Consider the following 20770-nt stretch of genomic DNA (forward strand, 5'->3'; position numbering starts at 1 on the left):
GAAGCCAAAGCCGAGAGAGGCGCCAACAAGGGTCATGAAACTTTTTGAGTCTATCTAATCATTTATGATAATAATTTTAATCCATCTTTATTATTTTATGAGTTATTAAACATCAAAATGGATCCGGGACTTTATAAACACCCTGTATATATGATATATATGTATATATATCTTTTATAAGTATATTTCTTTTTCAGGCAAAATAAAAAATCTTTGGGATTAGTACTAAACTATTCAACATAGAGGGAGAGGATGGATACAATAATTTAGGGCAAGCGAGGCACCTTATAAGGAATAGGATTATGTGCATTGGGTGTATACTAGGGAGGTCCTAAAGGAGTTCTTAAATTCAAAATGCTTCATTGAGGAGATGTCTCATTTAAAAAGAACATAAAAGTCACATAAATTGCATAAAAATCTTTAAAACAGGCTGATATTTTCCAGTCTTGCGTCCCACTCAAAATTTAAAAAACCAATAAAATCGAACGTTGTTTTAAAATTTTTTAACACGCCTTTAAACTGTGCAATTAATAGTTTTTTTTTGTTTAATTGGAGGTTTAAAAAAAGTGGAATAAGTTAAAATTTGGTAATTATTTCAATGCATACTGATTGCAACATGCGTTTAAGAAACACTAATTATTTCAATATTTCTGAGTTTTCCATCATTTAGACACATATACTTCAATTTGGAAATATGATTTGGTAGGCAAACTGACAATTTCTCAGACAGCATCAATCTTGGTTTATTCATGCTTAATTAGTTAGTAGTGTATTTTAATTTAGCCACGCGGTCACTCACTACAGAATAGTATTGCTAACGTAGTTTTCGAAGCTCTGTGGAGAAGGAAAATAAAAAATAATAGCATAGCAAAGTAATAGCATTTTTAATAGAGCTTTAAACTGTACAATCGACATGCAATAGTTTGTCTTATTGAAGGCTGAATTAATTGAAGGTTTACAAAAATTGATTTAAGTTAAAATATTGTAATGATTTCAATGTATACTGTTCACCCCCTGCGTTTAGAAAGGCGAATTATTTCAGTTTTCCCGAGTTTTCCATCATTCTGCTGTCTTGGCTAAATGCTGCTGCTTTAAATAACATCTGGCTTGGAGGGTGAGAGTATATTTAGATTTACAATATTATGACAGGATTTCTATGATCATTAAATACTTAAAAAGTGTTGAAATAAGTGTCCTGATACTTTTGCGAATTAATAAAATAATTTAATTTAGATTTTATTAAATAATTTAATTAAATAATTTAATTTAAATTTTATTTTTCGGATTTCAACTTGTTAATAGACACATATACTTCGATTTGGAAATGTGATTTAGTAGGTATGCTGACAATTTCTCAGAGAGCATCAATCTTGGTTTATTCTTGTTTTATCAGTTAGTAGTGTAGTAGTAAACTTTTATGAGCCCAGGTACTGCAGCATTAGAGAAGTTTTTAAATATTAAACAATTAGAACACAAACGCTTTTAATTTTCCAAGAACTATGACTTTTCCCCATATTTATGCTTTGCTCCATTTTCAAAATAAGAGTAGACAACGCTGGCTTTAGGTATCTAAACTTGACCTAACAGTTATGAGTAACAGTTGCAAACAAACGGAAGTTATTAAAATAGCATATTATTGGCAAAAAAAGCATAATTTAATATTACGTCAGAGCCTTCAATAAACGGCCTTAATGGAGAATTACAATATGAACATTAAAATTTTAATGAGTCAAAGTACATAATTACGAGACAGATTCTTAGGTACCCCGCAAATGAGCCTCAATATTGGAACACATACTTCGTACAAAAAGTATTTTATTTCTTCCTCTACTGAATTCCTCTACTATAGCTTTTTTTTAGAAAAATTAACACAATTCCTATTTGTTTCTAGGGGAAACTTAAAATCTTACTTGAAAACTGCGCCGAAGAAAACATTCTGAAGAGAAATCTTTTGCAGCCTTTTATGGTACATTTTAAAGAGTGCCTAGTAAACGCATTTTTTGATTCATTATGTTTCAGTTGGCAAGAAATTTCGTGTAAAACTTACCTTTTGAAACCTTTTCAAATGAAAAAAAAAATCAATAAATTCGAGGTAATTCGTGTTTTTTCCACAGAGATTGAGACTATAGTGTTGAATTGGATTCTAACCCATGATCCATCTCTCATTGAGGATATTTTACATCAGCACTGTGGTCGGAGCAAGTCGGGAGCAGAATTCGTATTAACTAACCACCACTAGGATTCGAACCTGGGTGTCCTCAATGGAAGGCGAACTTTCTATCCCCTGTGACACTACAACTCAAATATATTTTGTCGTAACCTTCTATAAGTTTATTTAATTGATTGATTAATTATTAAATAGATTTCAAAATGTTTACTAAATTAAAGCTTGAAAATTTCAGAAGCTACTTTGGCTCTTGAAAATCCTGATTTATATGATGGTGATATGGCTGGTATCGATGGACCTTTGGTAAGAATTGTTTTATAATTAAGTATAATCACATTTTTTAAAAAAAAACAAAACAAAATTGATCTAATAATTTATATCTTCTGCAAAAATGTTAGATAGCAAAATATCTTATTATAAAAAGGATAAAATGTTACTCAGTATTTGCCTTGTTGTTCTTCTTCAATATGTCTTGATAAAGAAATAAGATATGAAATTAGATAATAGAAGGAAAAGATATGAAACTGAAACTGCATTTTGAAATTAAAGAATTAATGGTCTAAAAAAAAGTGTAATAAACCTTAGAAATTAGGCTTCTTTAGGATTGAAACTTCCACATCTTAAAAAAGTAATAAAATTATAAAATTTTTCTTCATAGTAAATGCAATTTTCACCTTTTTTTAAAATCGAAAAATCTTTTTTTTTATGAAATAAAATTTTGTTTTATCTAAAAAAAACGCAATTTAACTTCAAACACACTTTTGATGTTAATTCTTAATATATTTATTATCGTTTTAATTTCCTACTGCTTAACATATTCATTTTCTTTAAAATAATTATAAAGATATGAAGAATTATGATAAACTATATTATTTTTCAATAAAAACTTTATTAAGAGCATTTTCAATAAATTGAATAAAGATTTTTAACTGTCATCGACTCAGTTGTTTTAATACGCCAACAAATTAATTAAATTTAATAACTAATTTAATAAAATTCAAAATATGCAGTGAAAAAAAATGTGCATCGAGGTTATATCAGTAACACATCTGAAACATCTGTTTTAAAAAAAATAAAGTTCTTTATAATTTTAATTGCTCTCTACTTCTAATACTTACCGCTAAGTTTCATATACATATTAGTTATAGAGTTATTTAGTTTTATTATATAGGTAAATTAATAATAATTTTACAATTAATTAATAATAATAAAAATTTTATATAATAATAATAATGATAATAAAAGTTGAAAATAATGTTAACATAATAAATTTTGCATTTACATTATTTTTTCTCAATAGACTTAATTTCAAAGCTGTTGGTTACTTTATTACAATCAACTTCAATTTCCTTCATTCACTTAATTTTATTGTGCAGTTTCAAGTGGTATTTATCATTTTTTACAGGACATTGAACGAAACGTTATCGCTTCAAAAAGGTGGAGATGGCCAAATGCGACAATTCCTTATGTCATTCACTCTTCTATAAGTAAGATACTGATTTATAAACAGATTCAAATGCTCTGTTAAACCATTTATCAATCTCATTTACTAACATAACTGTAATATTATCCTTTTGTATATATATTTTCTGAAATACTATAGATTTTAAGTTTTGCAGCTGCGCTAGTTATTCTGAAAGTAACATCCATCTTATCGATTGAGGGGAAATACTAGACTTTTCATTTTCAAAAAGCCAACAAACTAATGCTGAAAAATTGCAGACACTCATTTTTAAAGCATTTCTAAGCTTGTGTATGATAATATTGAAAAAAAAACTGAGGAGAACAAAAAAAAAAATAAAAAAATAAAATAAAGAATATTTTTTTTCTGTCTTGATTACGGGCCTAATTGTATAAGGATTTATTCCATTTCTTTATTAAATTTAAACAAAATAAAGTCTTTATATTTAGTTTTTAAGATCATATTGGCAAATTTAGTTACATGTTTCTTGATTAAGCTGAATTTTTTATTAAAAACTGATAACTAACTCTAACTGACTGCATTGAGGTAGCAGACAAATTTTTATTTGTAAACATGGTGCTACAAATTCACTCCGTAAATTCAGTTGCTGTGCCATACACTTATTGCTATAAGATTATTTGGCAACTGTTGTTAGGTTTGACATCCGATGATGTAAAATAAGAAAAGGAAATCATTTTTATCACATAGCTTGGCTTACAGCTTTAGAAGACTTGATACTTCTTGCCTTTTATTTGGGTGAAAAGAAATTTCTGGTTAAGTAATAGCATGAACTGAAAACAGTAAATTAACGATCTTTAACAGTTGTAGTAATTTGTTTTGGTTTAATATGGTAAAATAACTCTGAAATAAATAGTTATTTAATCATTTTCTTCAAGAAATTTTTCACAGTGCTGTTATATTGAGTACTAAAGTGTAATTTTCTCCGCTTGGGAACTAAGTGAAAAAAGTAGAAAAATACTCCTATTAAAAATAGTAAAAAAGAGGTTAAATACAGGCAATAAAAACAGTATATTTTGCATTTTGTTTGTATATTTCGGGGTTCTTGGGAAAATTTTAGGAGGATCAGATAGTTGTACACTACAGTTTCAGATTGTTGCACAGTTTCGGCCATATGGTACTGTGATTAGTAGATTATTTTTTAAAACTGTATGGAGTTTTTTAAATGAATAATTTTTAAAAAAGTTTTTTTTATGAAGGAAAATGTTTTTATCATTGTCATTGAAGACAATGTTAAACAATGTTACTCTATATTTACATAAAAAAATGCTGTTTCATTTTTGTTGAAGGAAAAAACGAGTTTTATGCAGAAGTGAAAATGCATTTTTATGGACGAGTATATGACTTATAATTTATATTGAGAATCATTTTTGTATTTTTTCTTACTGTGTTTAATGTTTACATTGTTTTTCGTTTTTCTTGCTTCTTCACGATGTTCTTTTTTCTCCATTTTCGCTAAGCGAACGTTACAATGATAGATAAAAAGTGGTTTATTAAAATGCTTTATATTTATGAAGGAAGCAGTAGAGTAGCCTTAATCAAGAAAGCTATGGATAATTTCCATAATAACACCTGCATTCAATTTGTTCCAAGAACAGACGAAAGGAACTATGTCTCAATCTTTATAGGGACAGGGTAAGTCAAAATGTTTATCCCTCTTTCTCCGCTCTCTCTCTCTCTGTGTATATATAATATATAATATGTATATGTATAATATGTATGTGTATANGATAGAAATTGTTTGCTTGGGTGTGTACTATTACTGCCTAAAATTTTGCCCATCTTTTTAGAATCACCCTGTGTGTATATATATAGCACAATAAAAACAAAGAGAAAAACAAAGAAAATGAATAAGTTTTATTAACTGCGCATAGGCTGCAAGTATATAGAACTCATAAAATAGGCTAAAATATTGAGAAAATATGGAAAATAATAAAAAATAATGACAAGAGAAGAAAATTATTAAAAATATTTTTAAAAGTATTTAAAAAAAATATAATTTTTGATATTAAAAAGAATATTAAAAATCTGGAAAACAAACAAAGAAAAGATAAAATCTCTTCATCAGCCCACACGATTATATCCGCAAAAAGGAGTGCTAATATTGTATTAATATAGCCAAAGCAATATCAATACAATAGTGTGAGGAGCACTAAAAAAAATTAAACGAAATTAGAACACATTAAGTAAAAAATATATACGAAAAAACAAACAAATATATGAAGCAAAAAGCAGAAAATAAAATGTAAAGTCGTTGCCGAGAGGGATAAAAACAGGCCTTAGGCAGGGGAAGAGAGAACAATATTTAATTATTGTGAGAGAGAGAACAATCATAGATGTGACACAATCCTCAATGAAAGTTAGAGAAAATCATGCAAAATAAATCCATAAAATGATTCGTTTTAGGGAAGAGTAAGGGAAATCTTAATAATTAAATAAATATTGTGCCCTTTTCTCCTACTTAAAACCTGTTTTATCTTTGCTTTCGGCAACAAACTTTGGACGTCGACAGGGTATTTTATGTTGCATCATTGGGCAATTATTTAAATCACAGGAATTTTTTGTCCTTCAGAAATAATTTTTGTCTTATGTTCTATCCGCCATCTACACCCAGTCTTCCCCTTTGAAACTGTTCGCCGTCAGAATTTGGTTCAGATGGAAGCCATTGTTCTAGTATTCATTTAAACTGGAAACGGTAGGGAAAAAAAAGACTAGGATTTTTTTCCTTTTTCATTCTGCTGATTCCGCCAGTTTGAGATGTTAGTGGGTCATGATCGAATGTTCAGGAACGCAGGCAAACAGTTGTATGGAAAATGACGTTAATTTAAGTCGCTTTTAAAGAGATGACCGAGCTTCACATTGTCTGTTTAAAGCAAATTCATGCATTTGAGGAGTCCAAACCACTCTCCGAAATTTGTGTGTTTGTGTTTTTATCCTAGGGAAAATAGCACAAGTTTTTCCCTCTACCGTCTTCTGTTTCAGGGAAAAAACGAAGCATTAATAATTATATTTATTATTTGGATAAGGAAATGACCGAGCACAAATTGATAAGTAATAGTATCCGGTACACTCAAAATAACTTCTATATAAAAATGAAAACACCAGAATTGCCTAATACCTGATTGTGACTAATAAAACTCCCAATTAAAATGTCGGCATTAACAGTGTTTTAAAAAATGTCTAAACTTAAAATGCCATTAAATGAATTGTCCAAAGGAAAGAAATTTTTTTTAAATGTAAAACAAACGATAGATATTTTGCAACTTAACCAAGCTTGCATTTCAGATTAAAAAAATATCGATGTCAGATGAAATTTAAATTTTAAATACTGATTTACCTTATACCATATTAAGCTTGAAAGCTTTCATTCTGATAAATTTTTCTGATTATAAAAGCCATTTGTCCTTGCATGTTTCTCCTAAAATCCAGGTTAAATATCGCGACTTAAGTAGGGATAAATAAAATAAAATTATAAATAAAAATAAAGAGGGCAAAAATAACATTAGAAAAAAAGGAATGTTAAATAAGAATAAACAAAAAATGAAAATATTTATGAAAATGTTAAAGAAAAGAACATTTTAGACATTAAAAATAAGATCAACAAGAATACGAACAATGTGAATTTATTGAAAAATAAAATAAAATATGTACTGAAAAAATGAAGGTTTAAACTTCAAAATAGAAAATAATCTTCAATTTTCTGATGCTCTAGAGACAAAATATGGTAATAGAGCTTACATTGTCATAATCAGGTCGACGGAATATCACCAATTCAAAATAGTAAAAAAAAAAATTTTTTTTTTCCACTTCAGGAAATTTTTTACAAAAAATACATATTTTTTCAAATATTTTGCTATTGACATGAAAAATGCAAAGATAGATAAAATTAATGCAGAATTCTTTAGCCAGAAGGACAACAAATGTGACATTTTTTTAAAGAAATGAAAAAAAATGTAAACAATACAAAAGTTCTTACTTCAGACTAATATTTTTCCTACAACAAAAAATTATCACGCTTTATTAAATATCACGCTTTAAAATAATTGCATCTATCATTTTGCAAAGAAGTAAGAGAAAAAGGATTATCTTTATAAAAATTACAATTACAAAGATATTTAAAAAAATTACAATTACAAAGATAGTTCAAATATCTGTAGCGAAATCCCTATAACTGCAAATTAAATATTTTAATTAAAGAAATCGTAGGAGGTCNAATGCTTCAAGCATAATTTATTTCATTTCTGTCACCTCAGGTGCTATTCTCATGTGGGTAAAATTAACGGTCCGCAGAAATTATCTCTTGCTAATGGTTGTTACCAATTTGGTACAATAGTCCATGAGTTGGGACACACAATTGGCTTCTTCCACGAGCAGAACAGATCAGACAGAGATGAGTACTTGATCATTTATCTGGAAAATGTTAAACAAAGTAAGTAAATGTTTTGCTTCTTTAAAAAAAAAGTATGATGAGATATTTAATAATAAACTTGTTCTTGGATATGTGTAGATGGGATATCTGCAAAAACAGTATGTAAATATCAAAATTATTTGCTGCTGTTATCAAAATGGTTGAGGAGTTTATTTGATGACTCACGTAAGTGATACTTTTAGAGATAAGTTAATCAATAACATAAAGTGGATATGCTTAATAGGCAGCAATATGAGTATGCTTAACTTATTAAAATTGTTCTTGCCTCCACTTTAGTTTTAACGTAACAAATTTTTCTATATTTAATAACCATATAACCATAGATGAACAGCCGTCTTAAATCTGAGTTTACAGCTATCGATTTTCAAATGCAGAGCCGTGTAATTTTGCTCCCGATACAGAAGACAGGAGAATTGCTGAATCAAGCATCAACTCTAACCTTTCAAATGATCAGAATACAAAATTATTGCGCAATTGCTTTCAGAAACAGGTCTAGTACTCGCCACTGTGCAAAAATTAAAACAGATTTTTTACTTTTAGATAATGTCAATGATAGGCCTAGTTAGCCTAATGGTAAGATTGTTTTAAAACTATTTACTGTGACACAAAGTGGTGAGTAAATTGCTTGTAAACTTAGCGGAAACGTATAAAAATGTGTTAACTTAGTGTGTGGTGCACATTTGCATGCTGCTAAGCGCACAATTCTAATATTGTCTAGCGCAAATCGACCTACGGGCATCTACTAATTAACTTTACATTTTTGTGTTATCTTATTTATATTTTTTTGATTGGTATTTCACATCTTCGATGATTCAAACATTGAAAAAAAAATAAAAAAATATATGTTTCATTGTTTACGAAAATTTATCAAAGTACAAATATTTACTTTTAAAATAAAAGTTGAATTATTAAGGATTAAAACTGTAGGTGAAAGTCCGAAGTTATTTACCACGTAGCTTAGGCATGAAATTGTAAGTATTTATTATGTTTTAGTTCAAATCTATAATCTTTAATCTAGGTGTTAAGTATGCCTTCCGAAAACTTAATCCAGAAAGTAATATTTTGTACAATTCATTTGATTACGATTCCATCATGATTTACGGTAACAAAGCCTTCTCCAAGAATGGAAAAGACACGATGGTGGCCAAAAATGGACAGAAATTAGTTCACCCAGCCAAAAAGCCAGGACTGTCCAAAAATGATATTGAAAGAGCAAACAAAATGTACAAATGTAATTCTTATTAATAAATAATAAGAACATAATGTTTCATTATTTCTATGCTGCTTTATTCGACATTTGTAATATTCTTTAGTTTTTTTTCTTAATTACATTTAATTAATCTCTACTAGAGATGTACCGGGTAAGCAGCTCTTACCAACCAGACTTTCATTGTCTGCTTACTACCCGACCACGGTTGACGAATTTCAATATACAGTACCGGGTACCTGCAATGGGTATTTGAATCTATACCCAGTTTCGTATAACCAGTCAAGGTTAATTTTAACTGGCACTCACTGTCTGTAACATTCATTTATACACTATGCAATCACATACGAGGTTTGCTCTGAAATTTTTGAGATACGCGCAGACGAGAATTTACAAAATGAAAAATAACGGTTTAATTTCAAAATAAATACAAAGTATTTTTACACAGAACACTATTTTTTTACTGACTTACTTCAACTTGTTTAGCGTAGAATAAATTTTAAGCAGAAGAGAAAATAGAGTTGACGCGAGAACATTTTCGTGCTATGTTTTTCTGCGATTTCAAAGCAGGATTAAGTTAAGAAGAATGCGTTCAACGGTTGCAATTAGCTGTGATGAATCTCCAGCTCGTGCTACTGTATTCAGATGGTTTAAAGAATTTAGCAAAGGTCGGAATTCTTTTCAGGATGAAGAAGGCCACCGTCGACAGCAATCCCGGATAATGTGTCTGCCATACGAAAAATGTTAAAGGATGATAATCGCTGTGCCTACCAAATCATACAGAAGGAACTTAACATTGGATCCGCAGCCATACACAAAAATTATTCATGAAGAATTACATATGAAAAAAGTAATTTGCCGTTGGGTTCTTTAAAATCTGAATGAGCACCAAAAACGTCGTTTTCATTCAGATGAAGAGATTGATGTGGCTATAAATGCATTTGTTTCATCCATTTCAAGAAATGAATAGCTTGAGGAATTTAATCTGTGGAAAATTCGACTACAAAAGTGCACTGATGCTGGAGGAGACTATTTTGAACACACTTAAAATTTTGTAAGTTTTACTTTATAAACCTAGTTGTATCTCAAAAATTTCAGAGTGACACGCGTATATTATTGTTGCGAATTTGTAAATGTGAGAATATCTTTGCGAATATTCTTTTGTTATGAGACTAAATATATCAGATAAATAGTTTAATTAAAAAAAACCACAGGGAAACTACGTAAATCTATCGTAATTTAGAGAGAAAAATAACATCTAATTATTCCTAAATATAGACTTGGTTTTGAGACATTTGTCCAGACATGGCTATATTTTGCTACCATTTTTGCACAAAAATAGTGCATAATGAAAATTAAAGTTTTAAAGCTATAGGAATAATACAAGAATATTCTAGAATCGTGTCGAAATTCCGGGGTTTCGTTGCCAAATCTATATAAATATTAGTGTGCCTAGTGAGATCAACCTTGGACATTGCGTCATTCAAATATATTCTCTATAATACTCAGATTATCGCTGCTAACCCACTAAGTTCTGACAACTATCCAGTAATTTTAACCTTAGATACAGTTATGCTCAACTTCAACACTCCGGGTCAGCTCAACACTGACTGGACGAAATTCTCGAGCGTGTTGAATGACAATCCCTAACAAATTTCAAAACGTTGGATGATGCTAAAAATTCCGTTAATGAAATAAACAAAATTATTAATAACACTAGAAAGTAATACTTCAAATAATAATCTACTCCCAAATTCTCTCAAAAACCTACCCCCAGATATTATTAATAAAATAGAAAACAAAACTATGTGCGTTAAATTTGGCAAAAAACTCGAGATCTAAATAATTTAAGGACAATACGTGGACTCCCAAATGAGAGCAAATCGGACATAAAAGAATTTCAAGAAAAATCCTGGAATGATATTTGTGAAACCTTAACTGATGATCATACTGCATTTTGGAAGGCCCTTAAGACGAAACATCGATTCTATCAAAGAATGCCCCTCCACCCTTATAGTCTCACAGATAATGTTTTACTCTCTAATGAGAACGCGGAAGCTATTGCTAATTCGCTCCATGAGCAATTTAAGCCGCATAACTTTCTTGGTAATGAAAACACAGCTATTTTTAAAAGCTACAGTCAAAGACAAGCTTGTAAACCCTTATGAAGCAGAAGTACAGGTTACTGAAATTCAGGAAGTTATGCAAACATTGAACACAAGAAAAAAAAACCTGGTATAGTTAACATTTTAATTGCCTGATCAAAGTTTTCCCCTTAAATAAATACTATTTATTACTTTCAGTAATAATTTTATGATGGAGCGATCATATTTTCCAAATATTTGGAAGACTGCATTAATAATTCCTATTCCAAAATCAGATCAGAGCCTTGCAGAGGCATCGAGTTATGGACTGATTTCTTTACGGTTCTGAATATCTGAAATTTACGAATTTGTCCTCCTAAACGTTTTGTTAGGACAATAATGTCCTCATCCTGAGCAGTTTGGATACCGAGCTAAACACAGCAAGGTCCATCAGTTGTTACGGGTAAAAAAATCAATACATGAAAGTTTTAGAAAAGAGAAACCGTTGGAGATGTCTGTTTGGACGTATCGAAAGCATTCGTCTATCACTCTGCCCTCCTTTACAACACATGAAACTTGGCTTTTCGGCCCAATTTATTCATATTATTAACTCTTTTATTTATATTTATACGTCCCGCAGTGGACTGATCGTTAAGATCAGCAGATCACAGAAGTCAAGCATCACTGGCTGCGGTCAGTGTGCGGGTGTGTGACCACTTGGATCAGTCTGTGTAGAGACAGAGGGTGTGCGGTATGGGTCCTCGTTAAACTGTGCTATCGTAAAGTGCTCGACTTCGCATGCAGGTTGTTGGGCTACCGATGCGGGGGTGCCATCCCCTCGGCAGAGGATCAAAATTGTGATGGCATGTTTTCGGATCATCCTCAGGGATGTTTCCCAGACAGTCGCTAACAGCCCATTGTGCAGTTCTAGTGTGACGTGAAATGAGCTACTATTACTACTATATTTATATATTTCCGCACGAAAGTTGATAATCACATTTCAGACCCCAAAAACTATCTGGGCCGGTGTCTCACAAGGTAATCTTATTTCCCCCTTTTATTTCGTCTATACATTAAATACATCCCCCGACCCCAAGGGTCACGAATTGCGTGTTGTGCAGATGATACTGCTATTCCAGCCCACTCAGAGAAACTCTAGAAAATCACAAATTATCTTTAAAATTACTCGGATGATTTGGTGTTTTGGCTCGTTGATTGGAAAATCAGAACGAATGCCTATAAACCCTTCGCAGTAATTTTTTAAAAAAAGAAAAGACTTAATACTTTTACCCCTTGTCTGAAAATATTTAACGAGCCTATCCCTTGGGTTAAGAACGTTTAATACATAGGACTCCCCTTAGATTCTCTATTAAATCGGAATTCTCATATTACTAAATTCCTTAACAAAAAAAAAAGCTGCACGAGGAGCAATTAGTTGCTACCTAAACAGTAAAAGTAAGCTATCCCTCAAATCAAAATTATGATCCTACACATCCATCATTAGACCCATTCTTACATTGATTTTGTCACAATAGCTGTATCGTTCGCTTAGAGTATAAAATTTTCAAATATTTTGGAGGTACTAGGGAGTAAACTAATTGACAGAAATTTTTTTGGGTCAGAAGCACATTTACCTGGTTTAGGGAATAATATTACATCAGAGGTCTTTCAAATATCCGGAAAGTAACAGAGACTTAAACGTGCGTTGAAAATATTATTAGGCAGGGGTATAATGCTGGGAGGTGCATTTTTTAGCATCTCATTTGTGATTGAATCGTGGCCAGGGGCCTTTCAGTTTTTTAGTTTCTTAATAATGTTGATTATTTCCTCATCACTGGTATTGATGGAATTTAAGATGTTATCGTAGGTTTAGCTAACATACTTATCATTGATTGGGCAAGAAATATTATTTAGTAAAAATTGCTCTTGCATTACATTAGAAATCACCTTTGCTTTATCGTTATTTGTATAAACAGTTTGATTATTATTCTTTAATGGTAGGTTAACCAAGATAGGCCTTCTCAAGGTTCTAGCCATATTCCAGAACGAATTATCTTCTTTGTTGAGGTTGGCCACTTTATCATTCCATAGTTCATTTCGGAAATCTTTACAAAGCATTTTAATTTCTTTAATAAGATTGTTATACTCTGTCTTACAAATTCGATTGAGAGTGCATTTAAATAAATTAAGTAATTCATTCTCATATCTGATTTTATTTTTAATGTAAACCTGGGTAATTAAAAATTATTTAGGTTGAGTACTCTTTCTGAGTTGACCTGGTTTGCGGCTCAGTCAGCTTGTTGTTTAGAGATATGATGGCATTATTGATATCAGAAACGATATTAATGCTTGTAGATTCAGGGAGAGATCTAGTTAGAATATTGTGATATAATCACCAGTCTACTTTCTTTCGGGTGAGCTTATTCTCATCTAGGGATGCAGGTCGTAATTAGAATTGGTAAATGATCACTGCATGGATCATCAATGACCTGTAGAGCAAGTGGAGAATTACTGTTAGTTATCATGATATCAAGTATATCTAGATTAAAACCATGGTGAGCATGATAAAATGTGAGGTCAATAGTAGCATAGATGGTCAGCACGAGATTTTTGGTGATGTCGTGCAGTTTTCTATCTTGTTTGTTAGTGCAATTGCAGCCCCATATTTGAAAAGCAATAATACATTTCAACATAAACGAAAAATAGGTACCACTAGAATAAATTTTCAAATATATTGTTGGCACGCAGGAGGAGGAGGAGCTTGTATTCCTGGCCACGCGTGTTCCCCATTTGTTCAATTCTGATTGGACGTTGGGCGAACTTCTAAATCTGTCTGGAGCAAGTTTGCATCTTCTACAGAGATGCAAACTTGCTCCGCTTTGTAAAATGGTATTTTTTAGTGGTAGCGAAATTCAAGTTACTTTCAGTTTAGTATTTTTCCTTTTAAGTAATTTTTTCACCACTAAATATCAAAAATTATATGTATGATATAAAATACAAATTTAAAGCAGCTACTGCTTACTCTAATAAAAAGTAGGCGAAACTGTCCGTCTCTAACGAATTTTACTATATAATTTGCTACCACTTTATTAAAACTATTTCAGAAAGCACAGCAGTTGGCATCCCTAGTTCTTTTTCGAGACCAGGAATATCAAATTCAGCACAAGTTCCTCGTATGAATACTTTTAAATTTTCTTCCAATGGAATGTAGAACTTCTGCTCAGGAATAGTAGATAGGTTCTGGTGTATTGTCCGAACTTCAGAAGTGGCTCTTTGCTCTTTCGGTTAATATATATCTGTTCCCGTCGATGGTGTGGGAAATATCTTTTTCTCCGGCGAAGGGTTCCGCTTTCTGGCTCTTATTCAGAGTCATTTTGTGTCGCCAGGTTGACATGATTCTTTTTCCGTTTCTCCTTCTTTCTGAGACTTTCTGATGGCGTATCATGATGTGCAGCTGTTTCAGAGATGGTGTTGAGAATGAGCCTATCAATAACTATTGTAGGTTCAACCGGTGTTGTTTTCGTTTCCTGCATAACTTCAGTAGGCGTCTGTTTTTCAGTACTAGGAGATATTCTGAGGGTAAAACCCTGAGGCTTTGTTTGCTTCTGAAACTGATCGGGAATTCTACGTTGAATCTCTCAAGTAGTTTCTTTAGGAGTCTCTTCCCCTAGTGGGTTTCATCGGTGGGTTTCAGAAAATCTTCCTCCTTCGGGCAAATCGGTGTGTAGACATCGTTACGCTGAGCTCTGTTATAAAACAACTTAAAACCAAGTAGTGTGAAACGAGAATGATAATATAACGGCATTGCTGAAACCAGTAATAGGTGCACGGGAGTACCTGGCAAAAATTTCTCCTCCGTAAATAACATGATTACCAACTGAATCAAAGGCCATAGATGTTAAAATTATTTGGGTTTGTAAACTTAATGTTAGGTAGTTAAATAATAATGAGTAAAAAAGAAGATAGAAAGGATAGCACAAATTAGAAAGAATTCAGACATGTAAGAACACAAACCAGGCAAATGAAGTCATTAGTCTGTGTAGGAATATATATATATNATAAGTAGTTAGTAATTAGCAATGTTAGTAGTTGTATTAGTAAATTAATTCAAAATAAGCCGCAGTAATGGAGGAAGGTCTTTGGCCATCTCCTGCAATTAGGGTAATCTGGGTCGTAGTTAGAGGAAGACCATATGAGGGGTTGAATTGTCCAGTGCTCTTTAGGAAACACTTAAGAGATCTATTTTTGTGCAGATCAAGAAGGCTAAGCGCACAAGTGTCATTACGGATATTTTTGCTCCTGAAATGCAAGGGACAATTTGTGATATCGCGGAGGGTTTTGTTATATAATATGAACCCAACCTTGTAAAGGTTTAAGATTTGTCTTTGCTGCCCTTCCTAATTCGGGCGCTGCGTATGTTAATAAGGGGGTGAGAAGCATTTTAAAAACTAGAATTCTGTTATTAGTGCTGAGGGGAATAGGATAAAGTTCACATTTTGCAACGATGGAATTATTTTTAATGTTTTTAAAATGATATTTGAATGTCATGGTATTATCCATAATGACATCCAACTACGTAGCCTTCATTTCACATTTGAATGATAAGTTGTTATCAATTATAATATCCCTCTTGTAGCTCCTTTTTCTGCTGAATAGCACCGCCTGAGTTTCGTCGATATTGAGAGCAAGTTTTTAATTTTGGAAGTAGTCGATGATGAAGGGATGATAAACAATATTTCTGTTGATATCGGTGATATACTTGCTTTGTGTTGCAAGTATTATAACGTAGAGAATATATTTGGCGGATACGAATGCATAGTTAAAAAGATGATAAATTAATACAAATAAATAACGTTTCAACCATTTTTTTACCTTATTAGACACATATCTGTTACATCTCTGCGTATCGCAATCTGTCACGCCAACTATAGTTTCCAAGGCACCAAATGGATTTTAAACTTTCAAATTGTTTCTTTAAAAGAAATATAAAGGATTGTTCGAAGGTTGCTAATAGTTGTATCCCTCAAGTAGCTCCTTTTCTGCAATGTTTATTTTCGTCCCTTTATTCTATTTTTCGTTTTTTTTTTTTGCGGGCCACTACCTGGAAATTGCCAATGCTAGGCTATTTTTCTTCCCCAGATCAATGTACAAAAATCTTCTTAGAGTTTCAAAAGCAAAATTTAAAATAAATAAATAAAATCCGCTTTTTCCACTTAATTTCTGCACACCTTAGGAGCACGCATATTCTATTTAACCTTTCCAATTAAGAAAGTCTCTCACAAATGAGAAATATATTTCGCAATTATTATTGTTAATTACGGTCTTTTAATTGTATTATTGTTAATTACGAAGAATAAGTTTCTACTAACTTGGTATGTCGGGTTTTATTAACCGTTTATTCTCTGCTTCAAGTATATTTTATGATCTTTTCTTGTAATGTAGGCGTTACTCGTTCGGGAGTGAAGTAAATAAGTCAGACGTGTATGATATTCACTATTTTCTTTTATATGGATTATAGTTCCGATGTAAGGAACTTTCTTGCTGTGTTTTACCTATCTCATAGTCTGATGGTGTATGTAGGTATCTCGTACAAATATTTTACATAGGCCTAAATCATTTATGAATGGTTAATTGAAATCTAATTTTAAATAAACCTTTTTCACCAGTTCTTGTGATTATAAATTATTATAAATATTTTATTTCTAATCTCATATTATGATTCTTGGATGTAGGTGACATCCGTATCTAAGCTCAATGATAGTGACTGACTATTCGTCGTCGCTGATCGTATGAGCGGGGTATTTATCATTATTGATTTCGCTTGCTCCATCGGGCAGCAGATGAATATTTTCGAGTGGTAGTTTATTAATGTGTGATTCTTGGTGTAATAAATTCAACTTTTCCACCACTATTTCTTATTAATTCTGACCCTTATATAATTCCCCACTTTGTTTTGTAGTATGCTGTACCGTTTAAAAAGTTAGCAAAATTAGTATAATTTTTGCAAATTTTAGTTTCTAGTTATTTTAGTAATATTTAAACTAATATGGGGCTTCCGGAGCAGTTGGCATCTGACATGACTCAATAAGACCAGATAAAGACATTGATAGACATGTAGTCTAGTATTTGGTCAACATTAATATAAAAAAATAACAATGACGCATTGAACGCAGCTTCTATGATATTTTGAATTTTCGATATATAGTGATGGAAAGATTATTTTCAATAAAAAATACCCAACTAAAAATCTCTCTATATATTTCTCTTACACGGCGACAAAAAAAGAGCCTCGTTACAACTCCCCAAATGGCAACGCTAGAAAATCGACCAATGATTTCCGCTAAAAATGTCACATGCCAAATCCAGTGAGGTGGCTCAACATATAGCGCTTTTAAAAACGGTAACTGAAATAACCAGAGAGAGCATTCTCACCAAATGTGATCTCTTCCGAAATTCACCCTGTCAGCTGCGGCAATCTCATACTATTAAGCTAGGCAGAAGTGAGTAGTCTTTGTCGATAGATCTCTATTTTAGTATTTTGTCGAAAGCACTTTTTTACACGAATTTATATAGTACGAATTTATTTGACGATTTTTGATTTATATCACGAATTTATTTGTTTATTATTGTTATTAGTTACTCATTGAAAAATGAGTCTCAGTCGAGCTGTTACGCATTAAGATTTTATACCATAGCACATTTCTAATAGGTTTAACGAATTACGTGTCATTTATTTGAATTCAAATTTATTTTAATGACTTAGTATTCACTAAAAAGATGTAATTTTTATTTAGAAAAAAGTTTTTATATGGATTTGAATGATTGTTCTGAATTCTTAGAATTTTGTGCATTTGCAATGTACCTAAGTTAGTAGCGAGCGAAGCGAGCTTGGTTTGCGAAGCAAACCATATAAGATTCCGTAGTAATTTTCGGTGTTTGGCGAGCGTTAGCGAGCAGGGGGCGCAGCCTACTAGTTACTTAAATTTCGTTACCACTGGATAATCACACCAGCCAAGAACACTTAAATTAGAGTATTACACACTGTTGGACGTCGGTTCGAGATTAAATAAATTAACTTAGTTGTCTCTGCATGGCAACACTTTTGTGTCATAGTCGTTAGTAAATAAAGGTAGATGGTGTGCTTTCAAAATATATCGAAAATGTGATTTAATTACGTTTACGCGAATTAACATCAATACTCATACGAATCAGCGACTTGGAACTACGTCAAAAATACTGGCAAGTTATTTACGAAACTTTTACTATTGCGAACTTCGATCTCCACAGAAGAAAAATGGCGACGAAAGAAAAACAAGTGTCGCAATTGAAGTGGAAACGAAAAACTATTCGAAGTAACATATCTCGTTTTGCAACTGAGATTAACAACATGACAGACGTTACTTCGAATGAAGATGTGGAACATGCGGTAAGTCGTTTAACAACCATCTTAAATGAAATGAAAACCGTTGATAATGAAATCCATGCTCTTTTTACGGATGACGAATACGAACATGACATTATCCTATGTGAAACTTATACAGAAAGTGCCGAATGCGTAATTTTTAAAGCCCGAAGAAATATCCAAAATAAATTATCGCCAACTTTTAACGCCAGCTATAATCTTAATTAGGGCATTGAAAATGTCGATTTGGCAACTAATTCGGTTTCTAATCCATCACTTGCTGGTCAGATAACACCTGTTAGCTCAAAGTACACAATTAAACTATCGACGATTAAGTTAGAACCATTTGAAGGTGAAATTGAAAATTGGCAAAGTTTTAGGCAACAATTCCTGTCTTCTGTAGACTACAATCCAAACCTTTCAACTATTGACAAACATGTGTTCTTAAGAGGTTATTTGCAAGACGAACCAAGACATTTAGTTGATCGTATCAGTATTGTTGCTACCACATATGAAACCACTAAAAGGCTCCTAAGGGATAGATATTGGAGCGAAAATGGAATTATCCAAGCACATTTCGGCGATTATCCAAGTATATGCCGATGAGTTGCGTACTGGTGTTAGATTTCTGGAAAATCTAATACCAGTACGCAACTCATCGGCAACAGCCCTAAATGAAACCTACATTGAATGTAATAGAAGATTGCAGGCCTTACGTGAACTTGGTGAGGACATTGACAGTTACGGTCGTGTATTAGCTCCAAAATTACTACGAGCGCTTCCAGACGACACTTGTAAACAGTGGACCAGTCATTCATGCCCAAAGATAAAAATTGGCTGAAGGAAACATAACGAAAATGATGGAGTTCTTATCACAAGAAGTACAAGGAGCATTAACTGCGTCAAAAATAAAAGGTGATGTTATTAAACCGTTTACTCCAACTACTGCTCTTAACGTGAATACTAAGTCCACTTCTGTACACAAGAAAAAGAATTATACCCCTTATTGCCCCTTTTGTGAAACTTCTGGTCATTGGGCTCAGAAATGCGAAACCATAACTGACTATGACACTCGTATACAAAAGCTAAAAGACTCTAATAGAGGACACGGAAGGACAAATTGTCCTCGTAAAGACACTGCTCGCTGCACAAAATGCAACAAAACCCTTGGTGGGGAGGGTTTTGGGAGAGAATGATTGGTACTATCAAACAGTGTCTGCGGAAGACCCTTGGTAAAGATTTCTTAGACACTACCGGTCTGGTCACGTTTCTATGCGATATCGAAGCCGCCGTGAACAGCAGACCAATTATCCATGAATATGGTATTGCAGACGATCCGGACGAAGCCCTGGCAACCTCTCACTTTCTAATAGGAAAACGACTCACAACTATCCCTACTGGCCCATCGAGTTCAGACTCTGATTTAACACGTATATGGAGAAGTTGTCAACATTTAATGGATTCTTTTCGGAAAAGATGGCAGAGGGTGTATTTGATGGACTTGAGAACATTTCACCATGTGAAGAACCCACCTAAAAGAACTGAAATCTGGGTCGGAGATGTGGTCTTGTGGCAGGAGGATGTCAGAACTCGGCACACGTGGAGGAAAGCACGCGTCGAATCAGTGATCTTAGGCCGAGATAGCAAAGCCCGTACAAGCATATTGCGAGTAAATGGACAGACAATTTCCTGGCCAGTGCAGCTGGTCATCACCCTGGAGGTCGACCAGGGCGAAGAGGATGTTTCACGTCGGAACGAGATTAAATAAAATAACTTAGTTGTCTCTGCATGGCAACACTTTTGTGTAGTAGTCGTTAGTAAATAAAGGTAGATGGTGTTCCTTCAAAATATATCGAAAATGTGATTTAATTACGTTTACGCGAATTAACATCCGCAGCCCATTGGCAGCCTTTTTCTTGCAGGATGGTATACATACTGTCCCACAAATATTGTCTACAGCCCATTACAGCGTGGCGGTGACATTAATCGTGTGATCTAAAA

The 20770-nt window shown here is 32.5% G+C and overlaps 2 protein-coding genes across 2 annotated transcripts in view; both read left to right on the top strand.

The window, feature by feature from the left end:
- Positions 1–9339, top strand: part of LOC107449486 (astacin-like metalloprotease toxin 5) — a 53630-nt gene extending 44291 nt beyond the window's left edge. Inside the window, exons 2-6 of the mRNA XM_071181696.1 lie at positions 2403–2470; positions 3573–3654; positions 5165–5282; positions 7901–8076; positions 9095–9339. Coding sequence (XP_071037797.1) covers positions 2403–2470; positions 3573–3654; positions 5165–5282; positions 7901–8076; positions 9095–9321 — 671 coding nt within the window. The 3' untranslated portion in view covers positions 9322–9339. The remainder of the gene's footprint in view (positions 1–2402; positions 2471–3572; positions 3655–5164; positions 5283–7900; positions 8077–9094) is intronic.
- A 10622-nt stretch (positions 9340–19961) lies between these two features.
- On the top strand, positions 19962–20537 carry LOC139425790 (uncharacterized). The gene has a single exon (XM_071181737.1). The coding sequence runs from the start codon at positions 19962–19964 to the stop codon at positions 20535–20537; it is 576 nt and encodes a 191-aa protein (XP_071037838.1).
- Positions 20538–20770: the final 233 nt, after the last annotated feature.

Source organism: Parasteatoda tepidariorum, chromosome 6 (genome assembly GCF_043381705.1).
Source record: "Parasteatoda tepidariorum isolate YZ-2023 chromosome 6, CAS_Ptep_4.0, whole genome shotgun sequence".
In the NCBI taxonomy this organism is placed as follows: Eukaryota; Metazoa; Arthropoda; class Arachnida; order Araneae; family Theridiidae; genus Parasteatoda; species Parasteatoda tepidariorum.

What these genes read in the sequence shown, in the direction of transcription:
- LOC139425790 (XM_071181737.1), top strand. Translation starts at nt 19,962, where the DNA reads ATGATTGGTACTATCAAACAGTGTCTGCGGAAGACCCTTGGTAAAGAT.